Source organism: Bos indicus x Bos taurus, chromosome 17, assembly GCF_003369695.1.
Source record: "Bos indicus x Bos taurus breed Angus x Brahman F1 hybrid chromosome 17, Bos_hybrid_MaternalHap_v2.0, whole genome shotgun sequence".
Taxonomy (NCBI): domain Eukaryota; kingdom Metazoa; phylum Chordata; class Mammalia; order Artiodactyla; family Bovidae; genus Bos; species Bos indicus x Bos taurus.
The window spans coordinates 6,723,855-6,743,344 of record NC_040092.1 but is presented as its reverse complement, the minus strand read 5'-3'; the positions used below and the strand labels follow the sequence as shown (position 1 = coordinate 6,743,344).

At 48.0% G+C, this 19,490-nt stretch overlaps 1 protein-coding gene across 3 annotated transcripts in view; it reads left to right on the top strand.

Moving 5' to 3' along the window:
• The window catches only part of SEZ6L (seizure related 6 homolog like), a 191,487-nt gene extending 173,989 nt beyond the window's left edge, over positions 1-17,498 (top strand). The window contains exons 13-17 of one of the 3 annotated variants that reach the window (XM_027566454.1): positions 5,249-5,443; positions 9,281-9,313; positions 12,173-12,281; positions 12,396-12,498; positions 14,213-17,498. In XM_027566454.1, the coding sequence (XP_027422255.1) occupies positions 5,249-5,443; positions 9,281-9,313; positions 12,173-12,281; positions 12,396-12,498; positions 14,213-14,242 (470 nt within the window). In that variant the 3' untranslated portion in view covers positions 14,243-17,498. Of the gene's footprint in view, positions 1-5,248; positions 5,444-9,280; positions 9,314-12,166; positions 12,282-12,395; positions 12,499-14,212 lie in introns of all 3 variants that reach the window. The other 2 variants (XM_027566453.1, XM_027566452.1) reach the window with 2 other exon arrangements.
• The last annotated feature ends 1,992 nt before the right edge of the window (positions 17,499-19,490 follow it).

Here is a 19,490-nt window from a genome sequence, read left to right as displayed (position 1 = left end):
AGTGTGTTATAAACCATTCATAGCAATAAGCAAGCAACCTGATTTTGAGCATTTTGCTCACATGTGCTCCATAAATGTACATTTTTTCCTGTACCAAAGGGGAGAGAGGAGTGGCTGGGAGGGAATGAGGGTAGCTTGGTGATTATGTCTATAAGCCGTGAGTCCAACTCACTTGAATTCCTGGGAGAGGTCAGGACGACATCACACGGATTACCATCAGAATTGTTTAGACCTCAGACAAGTGATTCTCAACCGGGCTGAATTTGCTGCCCAGGGGACAGCTGTCAGTGACAGTTTCTAGAGGCATCTTTGATTGTTGTTGGGAGAGGGTATGCTGGCATCTAGTGGGCAGAGGCCAGGGATGCTGTCCAACTTCCTGCAAGGCTCAGGACCACCCCCCTCCCACAAAGAATTACCCAGCCCAAAAATGTCAGTAGCATCTAGGTTGGAAAATACCTGCCTTAAACAACCTTATTTCAAAGTGTGAGTACATCCTCACAGGGGGAATGCCATTGTCCAGCCACATCTCAGCTCACAGATGAGGTCTTGGTCCAGTCCGTTTACTTAACAGGCAGGAAAAAAATGAAGTCCAGAGACATGAAGCAAGCGGCAGAGCCTGGCCTCCAGTTTCAAATTCAAGTTACTTCCCATGTCACTTTCCTGCCGTCTTCTGGGAACTGGAGATAAACACAGATGCCTTCGAAGACAGTTGGTTTCTACCAGGGATGGAATTCCATGTGGAATTCTTCTCACTGTTACTGATGATTGGGTCAAAACTGAATTGGACTGACTCTGGAGGCAGAGAATCAAACCACAACTCAGCCACTTCCTTCTTGTGTACCTTTTACAAGAGACCTCTGCCCGAGCCTCAGGTTCGTCATCTGTAAAATGGGCTCTCTGGTGCAGCGATTAACAGGACTTGGACCACTTGGATGTGAATCCTGTCTCTCCCACTAACTGGCTTGACAGGTTATCCAGTGGGATACCCCAGCAGTTCTTCATTTGCACAGATATAAAGTGGGGACGGCCGTAACAGTGTGTCTTGGGGTTGTAATAGTTAAAAGAGGTGGTGCTTATGGTAAAGAATCTGCCTGCCAACGCAGGAGACATGAGAGACTCAGGTTCAATCCCTGAGTTGGGAAAACCCCCTGGAGGAGGAAATGGCAACCCACTCCAGTATTCTTGCCTGGAGAATCCATGGACAGAGGAGCCTGAAAGGCTACAGTCCTCGGGGTCACAGAGAGTCCAACACGCCTGAGTGAGCACAGAATTCCACGGCATGCACGTATGCATGCGTGCTCAGTCACTCAGTTACTTCTGACTCTTTGCAGCCCCGTGGACGACAGCCCACCAGGCTCCTCTGTCCATGGAATTTTCCAGGCGAGAATACTGGAGTGGGTTGCCATTTCCTTCTCCAGGGGATCTTCCCAACCCAGGGATTGGACCTGTGTCTCCTACATTGGCAGGCAGATTCTTTACTACTGCACCGCCTGGGAAGCCTTAAATACATCACATCTTTATCCATTCTTCTGCTGATGGACGTTTCGATTGCTTCCATGTCTTAGCTATTGTAAACAATGCTACCTGTGTCTTTTTGAACTAGACTTTTCTCCAGACGTATGCTCAGGGAGTGGGATTGCTGGGTCCCATGGTAACTCCATATTTAGTTTTTTTTAAGGAACCTCCATACTGCTCCATAGCGGCTGTCCCAATTGACATTCCCACCAACAGGGTAGGAGGGCTTCCTTTTCTCCACCCCCTTTCCAGCATTTATTATTGGTAGCCTTTTTGATGACAGTAATTCTGACTGGTGTGAGGTGGTCCCTTATAGTTTTGATTTGCATTTCTCTAATAATTAGCAATGTGAAGCGTGTTTTTGTGTGCCTCTTGGCTCTCAGTACATCTTCTTTGCTGGCTGGATTTTAGAATCACCTGTAGAACTTTAAAAAGAATGCTCTGGGGGACTGATTAAAATACCTTAGCGGGTAGAGCCAGCTCACTGAATAACCCAGGGTGATTCTCGTATGAAGCCGGGCGAGAACAGCTGGACACAGCTCCCTCTCCTCTTCCTGCTGGCCGTATCGTCCTTTGCTTCCAGGTCCTAGAATTTGTCCTTTGTCACTTTCTATCTCCCCAGGGCCAGGAACAGTGACAGGCACATAGAAAGTGCTCAGTGAATTATTTTGTTATATTCATTCATCCGTTCATTTATGAAGAAAATTCCAGGGAAAGTTTGTGGGCGAGGAGTCTTCTGAGTTGCCACTGCCCCCTGCTGGCCACTCTGCTGCACTGCAGATAACACTCAGGAGTCAGGGAAACGGCTTCCCTGGGTTCCCTGGTTCATCTGAAGGCTCAGCTCGGGAAGGAGGCGCTTTCCAGCTTGCGTGGTTAATGGAAGGACTCAGTTCCTTGCCGCCGTCACCCTCAGTTCCTTGCTACATGGCCAGTTGTTGCTCTGAAGACAAGAGTGCGCTAGCAAGACAAAACCACAGTCTTCGGTTACATCCTCACAGAAGTGACAGCGTTTCTTCCTGTGAGTTTATTGGTTGGAAGTGAGTCACAGGTCCTGCTACGAAGAGCATTAATGTGGCAGGTGAAGATTGTTGAGGTCTGTCTTAGCCTTTCCACTGCACTCTCCTCTAGATAGGAAGGGGAAGGGCATTTCGGGCAGAGGGATCAGCATCAACCCACCTAGCACAATATGGCCAATTCAATGTAAAGCCAGGAACCAGCCAAGAAGAGGGCAAGAAGCCGACGCACAAAGCTGTGACAGCCCAACCAGGAGAACCTGCCTCTTCCCCCAGTGGAACAGAATCACCAGCTATGAAATAATAAAAGACCGCCTACTCCATGTTCTAAGCTGAGGGCCTGAAGAGTCAGGTTGATGACAAGCTGGCGAATAATACCTCTAAGTTGTAGAAATCACTCAGATATTACAGGAATCCTTCAGGTAAAAGAGACAGCATGTCATCTCTTCTGAGAAGTTTCGCTAATCAAGTGAGCACTGAAAGCTGTTGAAAGAAGCCAGTTTCTCTGAAACATGGATGGCAAGTGCAGCTGTGATGTGTAAAGGCCTGGGTCTTTGTAGAGCAAAGCAAGATCCAGGAGGAAAGAAATGTTTTAGGATTTGGCATGGAGAAACTGAAACCTTGGTTCTCTGTGCGAATGCAAAGGGGTACTGCTCCTGTCAAAAACAGAATGGAGGTTCCTCAAAAAGTTAAACCTAGAATTACTATACAGTCTAGAAATCCCACTTCTGGGTATATACCCACAGAATTGAAGGCAGTGTCTCAAAGAGGGGTTTGCACACCCGTGTTTGTATAACAGCATTATCTCAAAGTAGCCAAAAGGGAAAGCCATCCAAGTGTCCATTGATGGCTGAATGAATAAGCAAGATGTGGTCTCTCTATACAATGGAATATTCACTTCAGTTCAGTCATTCAGTCGTGTCCAACTCTACAACCCCGTGGACTGCAGCACGCCAGGCCCCTCTGTCCATCACCAACTCCCAGAGTTTACTCAAACTCATGTCCATTGAGTTGGTGATGCCATCCAACCATCTCATCCTCTGTCATCCCCTTCTCCTGCCCTCAATATTTCCCAGCATCAGGGTCTTTTCCAATGAGTCAGTTCTTCACATCAGGTGGCCAAAGTATTGGAGTTTCAGCTTCAGCATCAGTCCTTCCTATGAATATGCAAGACTAATTCCCTTTAGGATGGACTAGTTGGATCTCCTTGCAGTCCAAGGGACTCTCAAGAGTCTTCTCCAACACCACATTTCAAAAACATCAATTCTTTGGCGCTCAGCGTTCTTTATACTCCAACTTTCACATCCATACACGACTACTGGAAAAACCATAGCCTTGACTAGACGGACCTTTGTTGGCAAAGTAATGTCTATGCTTTTTAATATGCTGTCTAGGTTGGTCACAACTTTCCTTCCAAGGAGTAAGCATCATTTAAGCATCATATTCCATGGAATATGACTCAGCCTTAAAAAGAAAGAAGATTCTGACATATGCTACAGCATGGATGACTCTTGAGGAAATCATGCTAAGTGCAATAAGCTAGTCACAAAAAGACAAACGCAGTGTGATTCCAGTTACATAATGTTCCTAGAATAGTCAAAGTCACGGAGACAGAAAGTAGAATGGTGGTTGCCAAGGGCTGGTTGGGAACGGCGATGGGGCGTCAGTGTTAGATGGGGACGGTTTCCATTTGGGAAGATGAAGAGTTCTGGACATTGCACAACAGTAGGAATGTATTTGACACTCCTCAACTGTGCACTTAAAATGGTTAAGATGGTCCATGTTATATTGTGGATTTTACCACAGTTTAATTTTTTAAATAATAAACGTGTTTTAATGTTTCAGGATTTGTAGTCTTGTATGCAGAGCAATTTTCACTGGGTGTCCATTCCATCCAGGTGCTGAAAAGGAACTATATCACACGCTGGCCCTGGAATGGGTTAAACCAGCAGTTCAACTCTCCAATAATTCTTAAGCTAGTAGGCATCATTTATGATGCTCCTATTGTATCTCTTGAGGTCATTTATGCTGCTCCTACTGTATACCAGGCCCTGAGCTTCAAGTATGCTTTAGCAGGGTTCAGGCATGCCTTAACAGGCTCATCTCAAGTGAAAGAGACTGTTATTAAATACAGTACAGCGTAGGCAGTGTTGTGGTGGAGGAAGAACCCCCAAGAGACCAGTGACTCAATTAGGGGTAGGGGGCATCAGGGAGGACTTCCTGGAGGAGGAGACATGAGGACTGCGTGTTGAAAGACAAGACTTACCCAGACTGGTTGAGCAGGTGAGGTGCAAGTTGAGAAGAAAGAGGAAGAGTTCATAATTTACTGAGTACCTACATTTCAAGGGCATGCTAAGCACTTGTACACGTTATCTTATTGAATCTTCCAAATCCCTGTGAGATAGGTACTGCTACTATTTTACCATTGAGAAAGCTGAGGCTCAGAGAGGTTGTGGCCCATGCTGGAGGTCACACAGCTAGCGAGCAGCAGAACCCAGATTTTTAACCCAGATTCCACAGCTTAGTACACTCTACTGTGCCCACATGTAACCCAGGCCCAGAGGTGGGAGAGGGAAAGGTGAATTCGAGACAGTTCAGTGCGAGGCGGGGTTGCAAAGAAATGAGGCTGCAGAGCCTGGCCTCAGATCACACGCGCTCAGAATGGGAGGCCCCAAAGGTTCGCGTCATCTCATCAGAGCTCCTTTTGGCTTGCGCTTCAGCGGAGGAGTCCCTGGCCTGTGACAACCCAGGGTTGCCGGAGAACGGGTACCAGATCCTCTACAAACGACTCTACCTGCCTGGAGAGTCCCTCACCTTCATGTGCTACGAGGGCTTCGAGCTGATGGGCGAAGTGACCATTCGCTGCATCCTGGGACAGCCATCGCACTGGAACGGGCCGCTGCCCGTCTGCAAAGGTAAAGAACCCCGCCCCCTCCCAGGGTCATGGGGACCGAGGGACCCAGAGTTGCCGGGACTGACTTGCAGTGACTCTAAATTTGCTTTAAAAAGCCGAGCTACTTTCGCTACAACTAAGACACCACCGTTATTTTCTGCACCGCTGAGAAAGGAAATGGCTACCAATTAAACCATGACACCGTGCCTTCTCCGTGCTTAGCATTTATGTTTGTACTTCCTAAATGAGCTTTGATTTCTATCATAAAGGAGAGGCTGCCTGTTCGTGACTCCTGCTTGGACAGCATGGCTTAAACATTTCCTGCCGCCTTCAGCCCCTTCTCACAACCACCTGTTTCCCGAGGGTGATGGGTATTCCCCTGTCATCTCTGGGGTGTTCTCCCGAGATGCTCACCCCCATCTCCGAAGGCTATTGGTCCTGGACTGAAGGCTGCAGAGGCACAGGCATCGTGAGCGCCACCTGGTGGCACTGATTGTAACTCCCGTGTGATTGATTGTAAGACACCCCCATCTCCGAGATGGGCAAAAGAGGGGAAATGTATTTTAGAATCAGTGAACTCTTTCTAATCATTGAAATTAAGTTATGACGCACCTAGTGAGATTTGGGTCCACTTATTCGCATCTTTGAGGTGTGACGTTCTTAATCGTATCCTAAATACATTCAATGCTGTAGGCAAGTGGATTTAACCTTTTAAAATATTAATACCGTTTTTTAGAATCAGGCAGAAATCCTCTGAATTCTCTCCCCAGGGGAAGAGAGACATACAGTTCTACGTTTCTCCTTGGGAGCCCATAACTTCAGCAGATCCCCAAATGCCTGTTAATGAAGTTCGGCATTAGGGCTTAAAAATACTTTCCCGGCCAGAATTTCCACTTCTTGGTATGGGCACAGAGTAAGTGAAAACAGGTATTCAGACCAACACTGGTACAAACGACCAGCGCAGCGTTATTCACAAAAGATGAAAACACCCCAAGTGTCCATCTGCTGATGAATGGATAAGCAGAATGTGGCATATTCATATAAGGGAACACTGTTCAGTCATAAGAAGGAATGAAATACGAATCTGTGCTACAGTGTGGATGAACCTTCAAGAAGTTATTCTCAGTGAAAGAACCAGACACAGAAGGTCACGTAGTGTAGACTCAGTCGGAGGGAAATACCCAGAATAAGTCAATCCACAGAGATGGGACTGGTATTAGTTATGCCCCAGGGACTGGGGGGAGGGCGAGGTAACTGCTTAATTGATACTGAATTTCTGTTTGAGATGAGGAAAAGGTGTTAGAACTAAATAGAGGTGATGGTTGTACAGCACTGAATGTCATCAGTGCCCCCTGAATTGGACACAGAATTCAAATGGTTAATTTTATGTGAATTTTACCCATATAAAAAAGATTTTCCCCAAATCACCTCATGGAGGCCGCATGACTCTACTCTGAGATCGGTGAGCCATTTCACAAATGGGGACAGAGAGGCTCAGAGAGGTTAAGTGACTTTCCCTAAACCACACAGCTGGTAACAAGATAAGCTTAGGATTTGCACCCACCTCTGCTAATGGTGAATTCCTTGCCTTTGAAACCCCGCCAGGTTTGAGTTGGTCCTGGCCCCTCAGTTGTGACAGACTGCCCACCAGGAAAGACACTGCCTTGGGAGATAATTGCCTTTGTCTCTCTGCTCCATTGCCACTCTTGAGACCTACCCCACCAGCTCTGTAAGGAAATAATAAATCACTTCCTCTTCCCCAAATAAGTGAGGTTCATCGCTTATGGTCTAGAGTTGGAGAAATGACTGAGCACCAATATAAAGCCACCCCCTGGGACTGAGGGACCCCAGGCTCCAGCCACCTGTATGGCCTTGGGGAAGCCCCGCTCCCCGCCACCTCCGACCTTGGTTTCCCTTTGTGTGAGATAACTGGGTAAGCCCAGGTCAGGGCTTCTAAGGGAGATCAGTCCTGAGTGTTCATTGGAAGGACTGATGCTGAAGCTGAAGCTCTAATACTTTGGCCACCTGATGCAAAGAGCTGACTCATCTGAAAAGACCCTGATGCTGGGAAAGACTGAAGGCGGGAGGAGAAGGGCACGATAGAGGATGAGATGGTTGGATGGCATCACCAACTCAATGGAGATGAGTTTGAGTAAACTCCTGGAGCTGGTGATGGACAGGGAGGCCTGGCATGCTGTGGTCCATGGGGTCGCGAAGAGTGGGACACAACTGAGCGACTCAACTGGACTGAACTGAGGTCAGGGCTTCTAAGGGAGAGTCAGTGCCTGGGTCAGCAGCTTCAGAATCCTGGAGTTTCAGACATGCACCCCCAAACATGCCACACTGGCAGGTCCAGAAAAGAGTCCAAGAACCTGCTTTTTGGCATGTGTTCCCCCCACCCCCAACAAGGCCAATGATCACACTTGGCTCCACATCTCCTTCCATTTCTAAGGTTTCATGGAAGCTTACGTGCCCCCTCCCCCAGACACACAGTCAAGGCCCCATTCATGTCTTGGGTGGAAAACATCTGCCTTAATCCTTCCATTTTCCTAAAGCCCTGGCTCCAGAGATGGCTGGAGTCAGTGAATGAGTTAGTACACTATTTTTTCAGCTGGTTTTGTTATCATCACTTGGTAATGATGGAAGTCAGAGTCACTTTGACCAAAGCTCTAATTAGGAAGCCTTGGTATTAGGTATGACGTGAGGCTCGCTGAGCCTTTGGGGTGGGTCACCGCTTCTCATTACCTTATCATACAATCTTTTCATCAAGGCCCTTCACTCTGGGGGTTTCCATCCTTGAACCCCACCTGTGTGGGTATATTTTTTAAAGATTTTTTTTGATGTAGACCATTTTTAAAGTCTCTATTGAGTTTGTTACAGTCTTGTTTCTGTTCTATGTTTTCGCCTTTGGGCCACAGGGCACACGGGATCTTAGCTCACCAGCCAGGGATCGAACCTGCAACCCCTACATTGTAAGGTGAAGTTTTAACCACTGGACCACCAGGGAAGTCCCTGTGTGGGTATATTTTTGTGCTCAGTTATCATGATGACTTAGATGCCAAAGCATGAAGATGCCAGCCTCCAGCATCCTCAACCTCCAAAGAAGTTGCACAGTGAATAAACAAAGTCCAGAGAGTTCCAGTCTAAGGCAATAAATGAATGAAAATATGGCATATAAACCTTATATTCCAAATCAATACAAAATAACAGTGAAATTAGAAAGGTTCACTTAAATGCATATTTCCAAGCAGGAGAACAGTGTCTCCCCTGGCTGGGCTGAGGACTGGAGATTTCTGCCTCACCCCTCACCATCCATCAGCCTTTGAAAACTGAAAAGTTTCAAAGTTTGAAAAACACTAAAGGGATCAGAACTATGTAGTTAAGGGCAGAGGCCGCAGGAAGCCAAGCAGGATCAAATCTTGCCTCCATCACTTAGAAGCTGTGTGGTGTCAGAGAAATCACTTCCCTTCTCTGAACCTCTGTTTGCTCATCTGTTAGATGGAGATGATAATAGTAAGCACCCAATGGGATTAAGCACAAATATATATAAAGGTCTTGACGCCTGGTATCTGACACGTGGTGAGTCTTCAGTGATTTCTGCCCTGTTCCTTTCGTATGTCTCATCTTCTCTAAGGAACATAGGGAGGGAATGAGGCCAGGCATTCCCACTAATTCCAGAAGCCCAAGATTTCAAACAAACAGACAAATGCAGCACTAACTTCAGCAAAGCAGGGCATGGACTTATGCACTTAATCGGGGGGCAGGGGAGCACCAGGGGGGCGGGCAGGGGCACCTTCGTTTCATACAAGCAGAGTGAATTCACCCGACACCAACCAGTGCTCCAATTTTTCTCTTTCAGTTAATCAAGACAGCTTTGAACACGCCTTAGAAGGTGAGTCCCACGAAGAAAAACACCTCATTAACCAAGCTAAGAGCAGAAAGCAAGGGAAGGTCCTTATCCAGATGCTTAAAAAAAAAAAAAAAGCAAAAATTCTGCCTTCACATTGCTGAAGCTAATTTGAAAACAAATGATATTGTAAAGAAAAAAAAAATTGCATTTGCAATTTATGGTCCTAACCATGACCCGAAAGAGATCAGACGCCAGTTCTGTTCATGATGCCAAGCGGAAAACATCTGGGGGTCCACATGCCTGAGAAAGACACGCTCCTCTTGTCAAACTTTTCAACCATGTGGTGCTATTTGAGGAACTAAATCCAGGAACGCCTCACCTTTCATGCTGAGCAGACTCCTGGTTTCAGGAGGGAAACCTCTTCCCTAGGGGATGCTCTGCGACCTGGTTTTCCCTCCATCTTTTGCTTCCCCCAAATACAGCTATACCTGGGCAACCCCACCCCACCTCACCCCCGCCCCTTGTTTTTGTGTGTGTATGTTTCTGATTTTTGGCTGTGCTGAGTCTTTGTTGCTGCACGTGGGCTCTTTTTAGTTGCCGTGAGTGGAGGCTGCTCTCTGGTTGCGGGCACAGGCTTCTCACCCTGGTAGCTTCTCTTGCTGCGGGGCACAGGCTCTAGGGTGTGCAGGCTCAGTCTTACAGTCATGGCACACGGGCTTTGTTGCCCCACGGCACGTGAGATCTTCCCAAACCCAAGATCGAACCCTGGCCCCTGCACTGGCAGGCAGATTCTTAACCAAGGGACTGCCGGGAAAGTCCCTGTTTTCTATTCTTTTGTTAGAAATTACCAAGCGAGACTTATTAATGGGGAACAGATGTTAAAAGTGATACAGGATTTTGTCTTCCCTTTTCAACCCCTCTCATACATAAAATGTTGTGTTCTGTATAACCTTTATCTAGTTTGGTCCAAAACCACTCAAGTCAGAAAATAATAATAATATTTTGTTTAAAAAAAAAGAAAAAGTTTTAGGGCTTCCCTGGTGGCTCTGTGGTAAAGAATCCACCTGCCAGTGCAGGAGACACAGGTTCAATTCCTGATCCAGGAAGATCCCACGTGCTACGGAGCAACCAAGCCTGTGCACCAGGACTACTGAAGATGGTGCTCCCTAAGCCCGTGCTCCACAGCAGGAGAAGCCACAGCAATGAGAAACCCACTCGCCGCAACTAGAGAAAAGTCTGTGCAGCAGCGAAGACCCAGCACAGCCAAAACAAATTAACTATCTTTTAAGTTTAACCAACTGGATGATTTCTAAATTATTTCTGGAGCCGCTTGTCTTTCTGACTATACGCAGTTCACTTAGAATCTGGGGCGGTAGGAATTACATGTCATGAGTTGCACTCTCTTGCAACAGATGACATTTTAATCCGAGCAGATGGAACTGGGGCTCAAGTGTGTACAGGAACAGAGCCTGTATTAGCCAGTCCGCTGGAAAAACAGGGCATTTATGCTCAACTCAGGCCCTTCCTTTGCTGTCTTCCAAGAACCTGTGAACCGTGAGAACGTCTCAAACGCCTGGGGGCATGATGTTCAGAGGGCATGATGCCATTGTGATGTTCTGTGCTCACGCATTTATCATAGGTATTAAAATTGATTTTTCAGGCCCAAACAGTGGCAGTTAATGGATTATAGATTGGCATGCAGCCGAGCTCTGTTAGACATGGCCACAGAGAATGGCAGAGAAAAACGGAGGTCAAGTGTCCAAAAGGGATGCGGGGCTTTGCTGGGAAAACACCCCCATCCCCCCTTCACCTCCACACTGAATTATCATTTTGTTGTTGTTCAGTCACTCAGTCGTGTCCAACTCTTCGCGACCCCATGGACTGTAGCACGTCAGGGTCCCCTTCCTTCACTATCTCCCAGAGTTTGCTCAAACTCCTGTCGTGGAGTCGATGATGCCGTCCAGCCATCTCGTCCTCCGTCAGTTCTGATAGTTCCTGTGATTTCTGCAGATTACTGGGAGATAGTGGAGGGCTCCAGGTGAGGCCGAGAGGGTTACCCGGGAGTGTGCAGCCGCGGCCTCTGAGAATCAAACCCGAGTTGGCACAGTTGGGGTGTCATGGGGCGTGTGGGTACCGCGCACTGACCTGACTGCCCAGCGCCCTCTGCTGGTGAGTCTGATTAAGCAGGTCTGGAGGGGACCTGCCATTCTAGACACAACCCTGTCTTCTCTTGAAGTCGAGCAAACCTGCCTTTCCAGTTAGCACGTTTCGAGTTTTCTCCAAGTCTTCCCTTGGATTCGGTTTTAACCAGATTGTAACTGTTAATCACCTCACCCCTCCCTAGAAGAAACGAATTGAAAGTGAAAGTCGCTGAGTCGTGTCGGACTGTGCAACCCCGTGGACTGTATAGTCCATGGAACTCTCCAGGCAAGAATACTGGAGTGGATGGCCTTTCCCTTCTCCAGGGGATCTTCCCAACCCAGGGACCAAACCCAGGTCTCCCACATTGCAGGCAGATTCTTTACCAGCTGAGCCATAAGGGAAGCCCAAGAATACTGGAGTGGGCAGCCTATCCCTTCTCCACGGGATCTTCCTGACCCAGAAATCGAACATGGGTCTCCTGTATTCCAGGCGGATTCTTTACCAACTGAGCCGAGTTAAAAGCGTGTAATTCTCCATGGTGTCCATGACCACCCCATCCAGGGCTGAGTCTGGGCTCTGTTGCAAAGGACCAGCCCCGTTTCCTCCAGTCTCCGCCTCTTCTCCCTTCTGGAGACAGCTCTCCAAGGAGGAAGGCTTTCACCCACTCCGGCATTAGCTCCTGGAGTAGGTGCAGGGCTGGGAGGGCGGGGCCCCGCGCTGGGCGCCGGGTACCCTCACCGGCTGTGTGTTCAGTAGCAGAAGCGGCAGCAGAGACATCTCTGGAAGGAGGAAACATGGCTCTGGCTATCTTCATCCCTGTCCTCATCATCTCCTTACTGCTGGGAGGAGCCTACATTTACATCACCAGGTACGGCGGGGCTCCGGGTGGGGATGGGGGCTCTCAACCCCCTCAATGACCAGCAAGCTGAGGTCTCCTTGTGCAGGAGAAGTCACTTCTGTCCCCTTGACCGCCTCTCTCCAGGTGCCGTTACTACTCCAACCTCCGCCTGCCTCTGATGTATTCCCACCCCTACAGCCAGATCACCGTGGAGACCGAGTTCGACAACCCCATCTATGAGACGGGGGTGAGTCGGTCTCCCTTCTCTCCCCGGGATCTCCCTCTTTGCTCTGAACTCGTGGACATCAAAACAAGAGGCTTAATTTCCTCTTGCTCACGATGCCGCTGACAGAAAGGCATGGCCAGTGGCTGATCCCCACCAAGACCCCAGAAGACTACTTGTGATTCTGCAGCATCACAGCCCTTCAAATTCACTGTGTGATGGTGTACAATTGTCTCCCAGTACTTGGGGGGCATAAACTTGACTTGTTCCTTGTCCCTGCTAACCTTCTCGCACTCCCACTTACTCTGAGCTCCTGCGCTGGTTATTGATTGGTGTGTGACAATATTACTGCAAATTTAGGAACCTGAAAAGGCACCCATTTATTACTTCATAGATTGTGTAGGTAAGGAGTCCAGGAACAGCTTATGCAGGTCCTCTCCTCCAGGACTCACAGGCTGCAGTTAAGGTGTCAGTCGAGGCTACGTTCTCATCTGAGGCTTGACTGTGGAAGGATCACATCCAAGCTCACATGGATGCTGATGGCATCCAGTTCCTTGCAGGTTGTTGGACCGAGGGGCTCAGTTTCTTGTAGGCTGTCAACCTCAGTTCTTTTCCGTGTGTCCCTCTTGTAGAACGACTCACAACATAGCAGTTTGGTTTTTCAAAATCAGAGAGAGAGAGAGTCTCCTTGTAAGAGGAAGCCACAGTCCTATAAAATATAAAATACAGACGTGACATCCTAACACCTTTTCTGTACTCTGTTGCTTAGAAGCAAGTCATAGGTTGTGTCCACAGTTAAGGGGAAGGGATCATACAAGCATGTGAAAGCCAGGCGGATGGGGATCATGAGGACCACCTTGGAGTCTTCCCACCACAGTCTCATCTACCATGAAACACAGACAGAATTGCTTATCTGTGTTGACCCAGTGGGAAATACAGACTTCCATTAAAGCATATGACAGCAACCCCTTCCAGGTCCAAGTCTCTGACTCCTGTATCTCCCTTCTCTGCCCTGGGAGCCTGGAGTGTATCACACACACTCAGTGAATATTGGAGAAATGGAACTGATTGCTGCCTACATGTTGTGGTCATTTTAGATTTGCCACTGGTAAGACAAAGTCATATGTTATTTTACACATATGTAGCTTGTTTCTGAATCCTCAAAGAAGGTCAAGCTGACGAAAAATAGTACTTTGGAAAGTAGACCTTATTAAGACTCATGTGTATCATTATGTGTATTAGACTTTTGTGTATCAGTCACCTAGAACTATGATAATGCTGAGTAACAAACAGCCCCTAAAGTCAGTCGCTCAAACCAAAAAGCATTAATTTGCTCATCAATCCATGGGACAGTGTTTTTGGCTAGTTTCAGCTGGGCAGTAGTCCTGGTTCAGCAGCCCTCACGTACACATCTGGGACTGGCTTGTTGGCCAGTGACCCAACTCTGCTGTCCAGAACTCTCATCTTCTCATCAGCATCTTGATCGTGCCAGAGGCCATCAAGGCATGTTCCGCTTATGTTGATGGCAGAAGGGCAGACACAGGCAGAAACACACATGTACTCTTTAAGCCCCACTTTACCATAACCCACTGGCAAAAGCAGGTCAAGGCCAGAGCCAAGAGCACTGCAAAGTCCTCTGTCCAGTGCTGGGTACAGGGAGGAGTGGAGATCCAGAACCATGCCAGGAGTCCCTCTGCCACACAAGGGGTCACCAGATCTGTGCTCCGCTTTCTCACAGGAAACCAGAGAGTACGAAGTTTCCATCTAGAGAGAGCTCCACGTGGGACGGGAACGTACAAATACGAACGCAGCTACAACCTCCTTGAGAGACCCATCTAGAGACCATGTGGCATTTGATGGAAACCCCGGAGTGTCGGCTGGCTTTTCTTTAGACTCTTTACTGGAGACTTACTGTTTTCTTCGCTGTATTTATTATATTTAAAATCGAGTTTAGGTGTGTGGTTGGATGTATAGCAGCTGCAGCCAAATTCGTGGCACGGCCTCAGTCGTGAAGGCGGGTGGAGGACCTGTAAAACGGCAAACGCAGCAGCTGAGGGAAGAGGGGAAAAAAACAGAACGCAACAGGCTGTCTCTCCCATAAGCAACTACGGCTGCATCAGATTGCATGCATCTTCAGGATCCATGCCCATGGTGTTTTCGTACAAATCTAAGGTTAGGTTGGAAAGGGGTATTTCTTGTTGAATTAACTGGGGTTGGAATTTGGCACGGAGACTTAAACAGCTCTGCTCCAAAATCAGTCTGCATCCATCCTTCCGATTTCCCGGGCTTCTCAAAGGATTCGCCCCAGCTTCTTCCCCCCGGCCCCTCTGGGGGCAGCAAAGTTGTGACATGAACATTCTCTTTCACCACCCCAGCCTCCCTGGCTGCTGGCAAACTAAGAAAATGTTTTCTTTCTATAAAGGTGACAGATGACAAAGGAAAGTTTTCAGAGAAGATGAGCGATTTGAATTCCAGTGAAGAACTGGATGAGGGGGATCGCTGGGTAAGGGAATGGAGTGGATAAAATGTTCTTTTCCGTGACACTCTTCCAATGATGAAAGAGCAGGTAATTTATGCCCCCAGGGCCAGCGATCACTGTGTTCAGCAAGGCCACCCTCAAGCTGTGATGATTGATCTGCATGCTTTGGAGGCATGAGGAATGTTGCCTGTATAGTTAAAAGGGTATAGGGTTGCATAGGAGGAATCCAGAGATGAGCTCTGATGCCCTCCCGGGATGCTGGAACGCCAGAGCCCTTAAAATAGTGGAGATTCAAGCAAGGTGGCACCTTCAGAAGACCCTTACATTTAAGTATTTTGGAGGGAGGGTCCCATAGGAAGAAACTGCTTTTCTGTTCTCTGAAGCTCTAGCCAGATGTTGAATGGTGGTGTGAATGCTTGACCATGGAGGTGCTTAGAAATAGGAAAGGGGATTTAAAACCTCCATGGCATCCCATCATACTATTTGCACTCCAATGAGGAGGGAAGGAGAAGTTTCAGGCCGGGAAGGGCTTCTCAGCAGCTCATTAATCCTGTGAGCATCCTGGTATTTTATCAGGGTCCTTTGCCCCACCCCAATAGGACTGGTGAGCATGTGATTATCTGGAAGATTTTTTTTTCTAAATATAGGTGTAAAGAGAAGGCAAGGGGTAAGGATGCTCGGAAGTAATAGCCCATGTGAGGCTAGTTCATCTCCCAAGTGATGGCTGATGGCTCAGAGAGGTGCACCAGCCTGGTGGTTTGGGGGTCCTCTCTGGCACCTTCTCATGCTCTCTAGAATTGTTTTAAATCAGCCGGTTTTCAAACATTGAAAGGCTTTTCAGGCTGCCCTGCCTTTGGGGCAATGGCCTGGAGTCCACGTCTTGGACGCTTGCTTAGAAAGCCTCTGGAACAGAATAGAGCAGTTGGCTTTGCAGACACACAGACACATACACCCTCCTCCCAGCAGGACCGTGGTCCTCAGTCTCGGGGGGTCTGAGGCCCACTATATTTTCCTTCTGCCAGAAAAGGATCCTGCACACTTGCTCCTTCCAGCATGCACTCATGATGCACAGCAAGAGGCCATAAAACGCTGCCTTCCATCCGCCCAGAGTCCACCCCATTCTATGAAAGAACCAGAGGAGAAATGTTCCAGACTGTTAGTGAGCAATGTCATGTCTGGAGAAACAGCAGCAATGCAAATAATGCAAACCCTTTTTAAAAAAAAAAGGCAGAATCCAGTCGTTGCTTTGATATCTATTTGTGGCTGATTTAGCCCTAACCCTGGGTCATCCAGAATGAAGAAGTCTATTAATGACATTTAATATTAGAACAGACTATGGTTACGTGAACACTAAACGTTTGCCTTTCGTACAGACTGACAAAAAATAAAATCTTCATTCTAACCCCGTTCCCTAAAACTGGCCAAGCTATGGCCTAGGCTTTCTTACTGGCTGTTGGAAAGAGTAGAGAGGTGGAGTTTTGTTTTCTTTTTTTTTTTTTAAGGATTCCAATGTATCAGTTCTGTCTTAGTAGTACAGCTCCTGTAACCATGTTTTAAAAGTTTGTTTAAGCCAAAAGTTGGATCATGCAAGCTTGACAAGGTATAGTGTGATTGAAGGACAGGTTGGTGTCTATTTTTCTTTCTCAAATATCTGAATGTGTCTTTGTAATATGTAAAGGTGAAACAAATCATGATAATCATGCCAAAAATTTACCAGGCATCTCACTTCAGCTCCTGTCATGTCTGTTTTTCTAAGATCAATGTTAAAATCTGCTGGGATTAAATATTTTTGAATAGGCTACAATCCTGAGAAACTCGAGAACGGACTGAACCGTCCTACAAGCTACCCTTTGTAAAACATCGGGGAAATACGTTTACAGAGATTTCGAGCTTCAAAGAATGCATGTGATGGTGTGTATTACATGCTAATTCGTATAAGCTGTATCTGCCAGCTACCACCTTGTGCTTTAAAAGGCACACACTCAATCCTCTTCAGCTTGGAACTCATCCTTCTGCTTTTTTCAGGGGTAGAGGGTAGAATTATTTAGCCAACATAAGTATTCCGGTCGCTACTTGATGGCCATCCTTACTTAGTTCCACAGACATGCTTTAAAAAATGATCTTTTGAAGCCAGCTCCTTGGAGAGCCTGCAGAACCTCAGGCTGATGGCTTTGGAAACTGCCAAACAGCCCAGCAAGAAACAAAGTGGCTGCGTGACCCAAATGGTTGTATACGTGGACGGGACTTGGCAAACACATGGGTAGATTGAGGCTGAGTGTGAGCCTTGGTAAAAATGACTTTTTCTTTAGGGTCAACCCAAAGGGTCTGACTTTCCTATGCTTTTTGAGGTCACTGGGTCATTTGAGGTCAGGTTTTATTGAGTTGTTTAGAGCCCCCAAAGGTAGGTAGGCTTTCTCCTGGGGAGTTTTCATTTCCATTTTTTTGCCCAAATTAAATGCAAAACAAAATTTCTAAGCTAAAATAATGAAGTCATTTTCCACTTTGTATATATTGATGCTAATAAAACAAACGAAAAAGAGTCAAAGCTATGGGGGTTTTGTTATAAACACTCCAGGATGGCACCGAGGGAACTGTTTCCTGCTTCTGGGGATTTGACTGGGGTGACACATACTGACACTTTGATGCCAAGGCAGGACTGCCAGCTCGGGAATGGTTCTGGGAAAGTGCAGAACAGTGTGTCCACTGCCGTCATCAGACACACCACCATCCAGGACATACCAGTAGCATCCATGTCCAAGAGCAGGAGAACAGAGATGTTCTACCTCAAGCCCAGCAAATTCTCCATCCTCCACCTTTTGTTCTCTGTGGATTGGAAGATGCCCACCTGCCTAGGTGGGGGTGATCTTTGTAACTCAGTTTCCCAATTCAAACGCTAATCTTTAGGGGAGACACCCTTACAGACTCACCCCTTAGCCTTAGCTGAGCACCCCTTAGCCCAGTAAAGTTGACACATACAATTAACCATCACTAGCATGTCTCCATTTGACAAAGCGATGCTCCAAGTGGTACCCAGAAGAAAGTAGAGAAATCCTGATAGATGACTGCAAGCCACGATTCGTGCCAAGAATGACAAGTGCCGGGAGGAGCCAGGTGCGGAGGGGGATTGGGGGTGAGCGATCAAGGAGGTGATTTTAGAGGAATAGAGCCATACCGGGCTGCTGGGGAATCCTCGGGGCAGAGGGAGGCCGATGGGAGTTTGTCCTCTTTGAAGGACAAGGCCAGTGTGGCTGGAAGGTGGAGCGAGGGGGTTGCTTGGTGGGAGAGGGGCGGAGAGGGTGCAAGGGGACAGACCCCAAGCAGGGAGACAGGACTGGACTCTGTTTAATGTTCTCTCCGGCGGCCACGTGGGGAATCGAATCCAAAGCTTAAGTAATTCTCAAGGATTAGGGGAACAGGGTCTCCAAGGTCGCTCTAGATCTCAGGGACAACTCACAACAAATGGAGAAAGGGCTGGAGAGGCACGTGCGGTAGCATCCCTGTGGTGGTGGGGGCGTGCTCCTTCCTCGCAGCTGTCCAATCATCTTCCGCGATGAAACGAAGGGGCGGGGCTTCTGATAGGTCCTCCGGGGAGAACCTTCCTAGGGGGCGGGGCCGCTGGCGGGACCAGGGTGGGGCTGACTCACCCATAGGCCTGTCACTCAATCAGTCCTGGAACGGAGACGAGGAGGAAGGACAGACTAGATAAAGACGACAAGGTAGTGTGCCTAGGATACTTTCGGAAACCGAGAGTCTGTTTCCCAGGCCCGACTGCCTGCAGGTTTAGAACAGTAGTGGAGAGACAAGAACTCTCCCTGAGACTGGAACCCACCCGCACCAGTAAATGCGCTTCAAACTGAGCAGTACGGGCTGCCTTGGGCCAGAAGCAAGATAACCCTAAGGCAGTGACCAGTGAGACCCCTCCCAGGATAGTACAGCAACAATAACCATTATAGTCCTAGTCACTAGCATTTGTTGACTGCGTGCCGTTTCGTTTTTTCCTACATTTTAAATTTGTTGTTGTTCAGTCGCTCAGTCCTGTCCGACTCTTTAGTGATCCCATGGGCCGTAGCCCGACAGCCTCCTCTGTCCATGGGATTTGACGGGCAAGAACACTGGAGTGGGTTGCCACTTCCTTCTGCAGGGGATCTTCCCCACCCAGGAATCGAACCTGCATCTCCTGCATTGATAGGCAGATTCTTTACTACTGAACCACCAGGGAAGCCCTCTCTCTTTTGGGTTTGCTAGTTATTTGATGCCCTTTAATCTCTCATTTGGGCTCTACTCTTAGTAAAATTATTGTCATTACAGATGTGGCGCCTGAGGCTCAGAGAGGCCAAGTCACTCGCCCAAGTCCACACAGCTTGTCCATGAGGGAAGGAACGCAGGAGGTCCGGCTCCTGGTCCATGTCCAGGGTAGGAATGCCTGCAGGCCAGCCTGAGCAGTGCCGCTCCCTCCTGGAGCACCCAGAACCCAAGCAGGCTTTTATCCCATGGACCCCCTGAATGCAGTGTCAGCCTCTCTTGGCTTTGTCCCCGG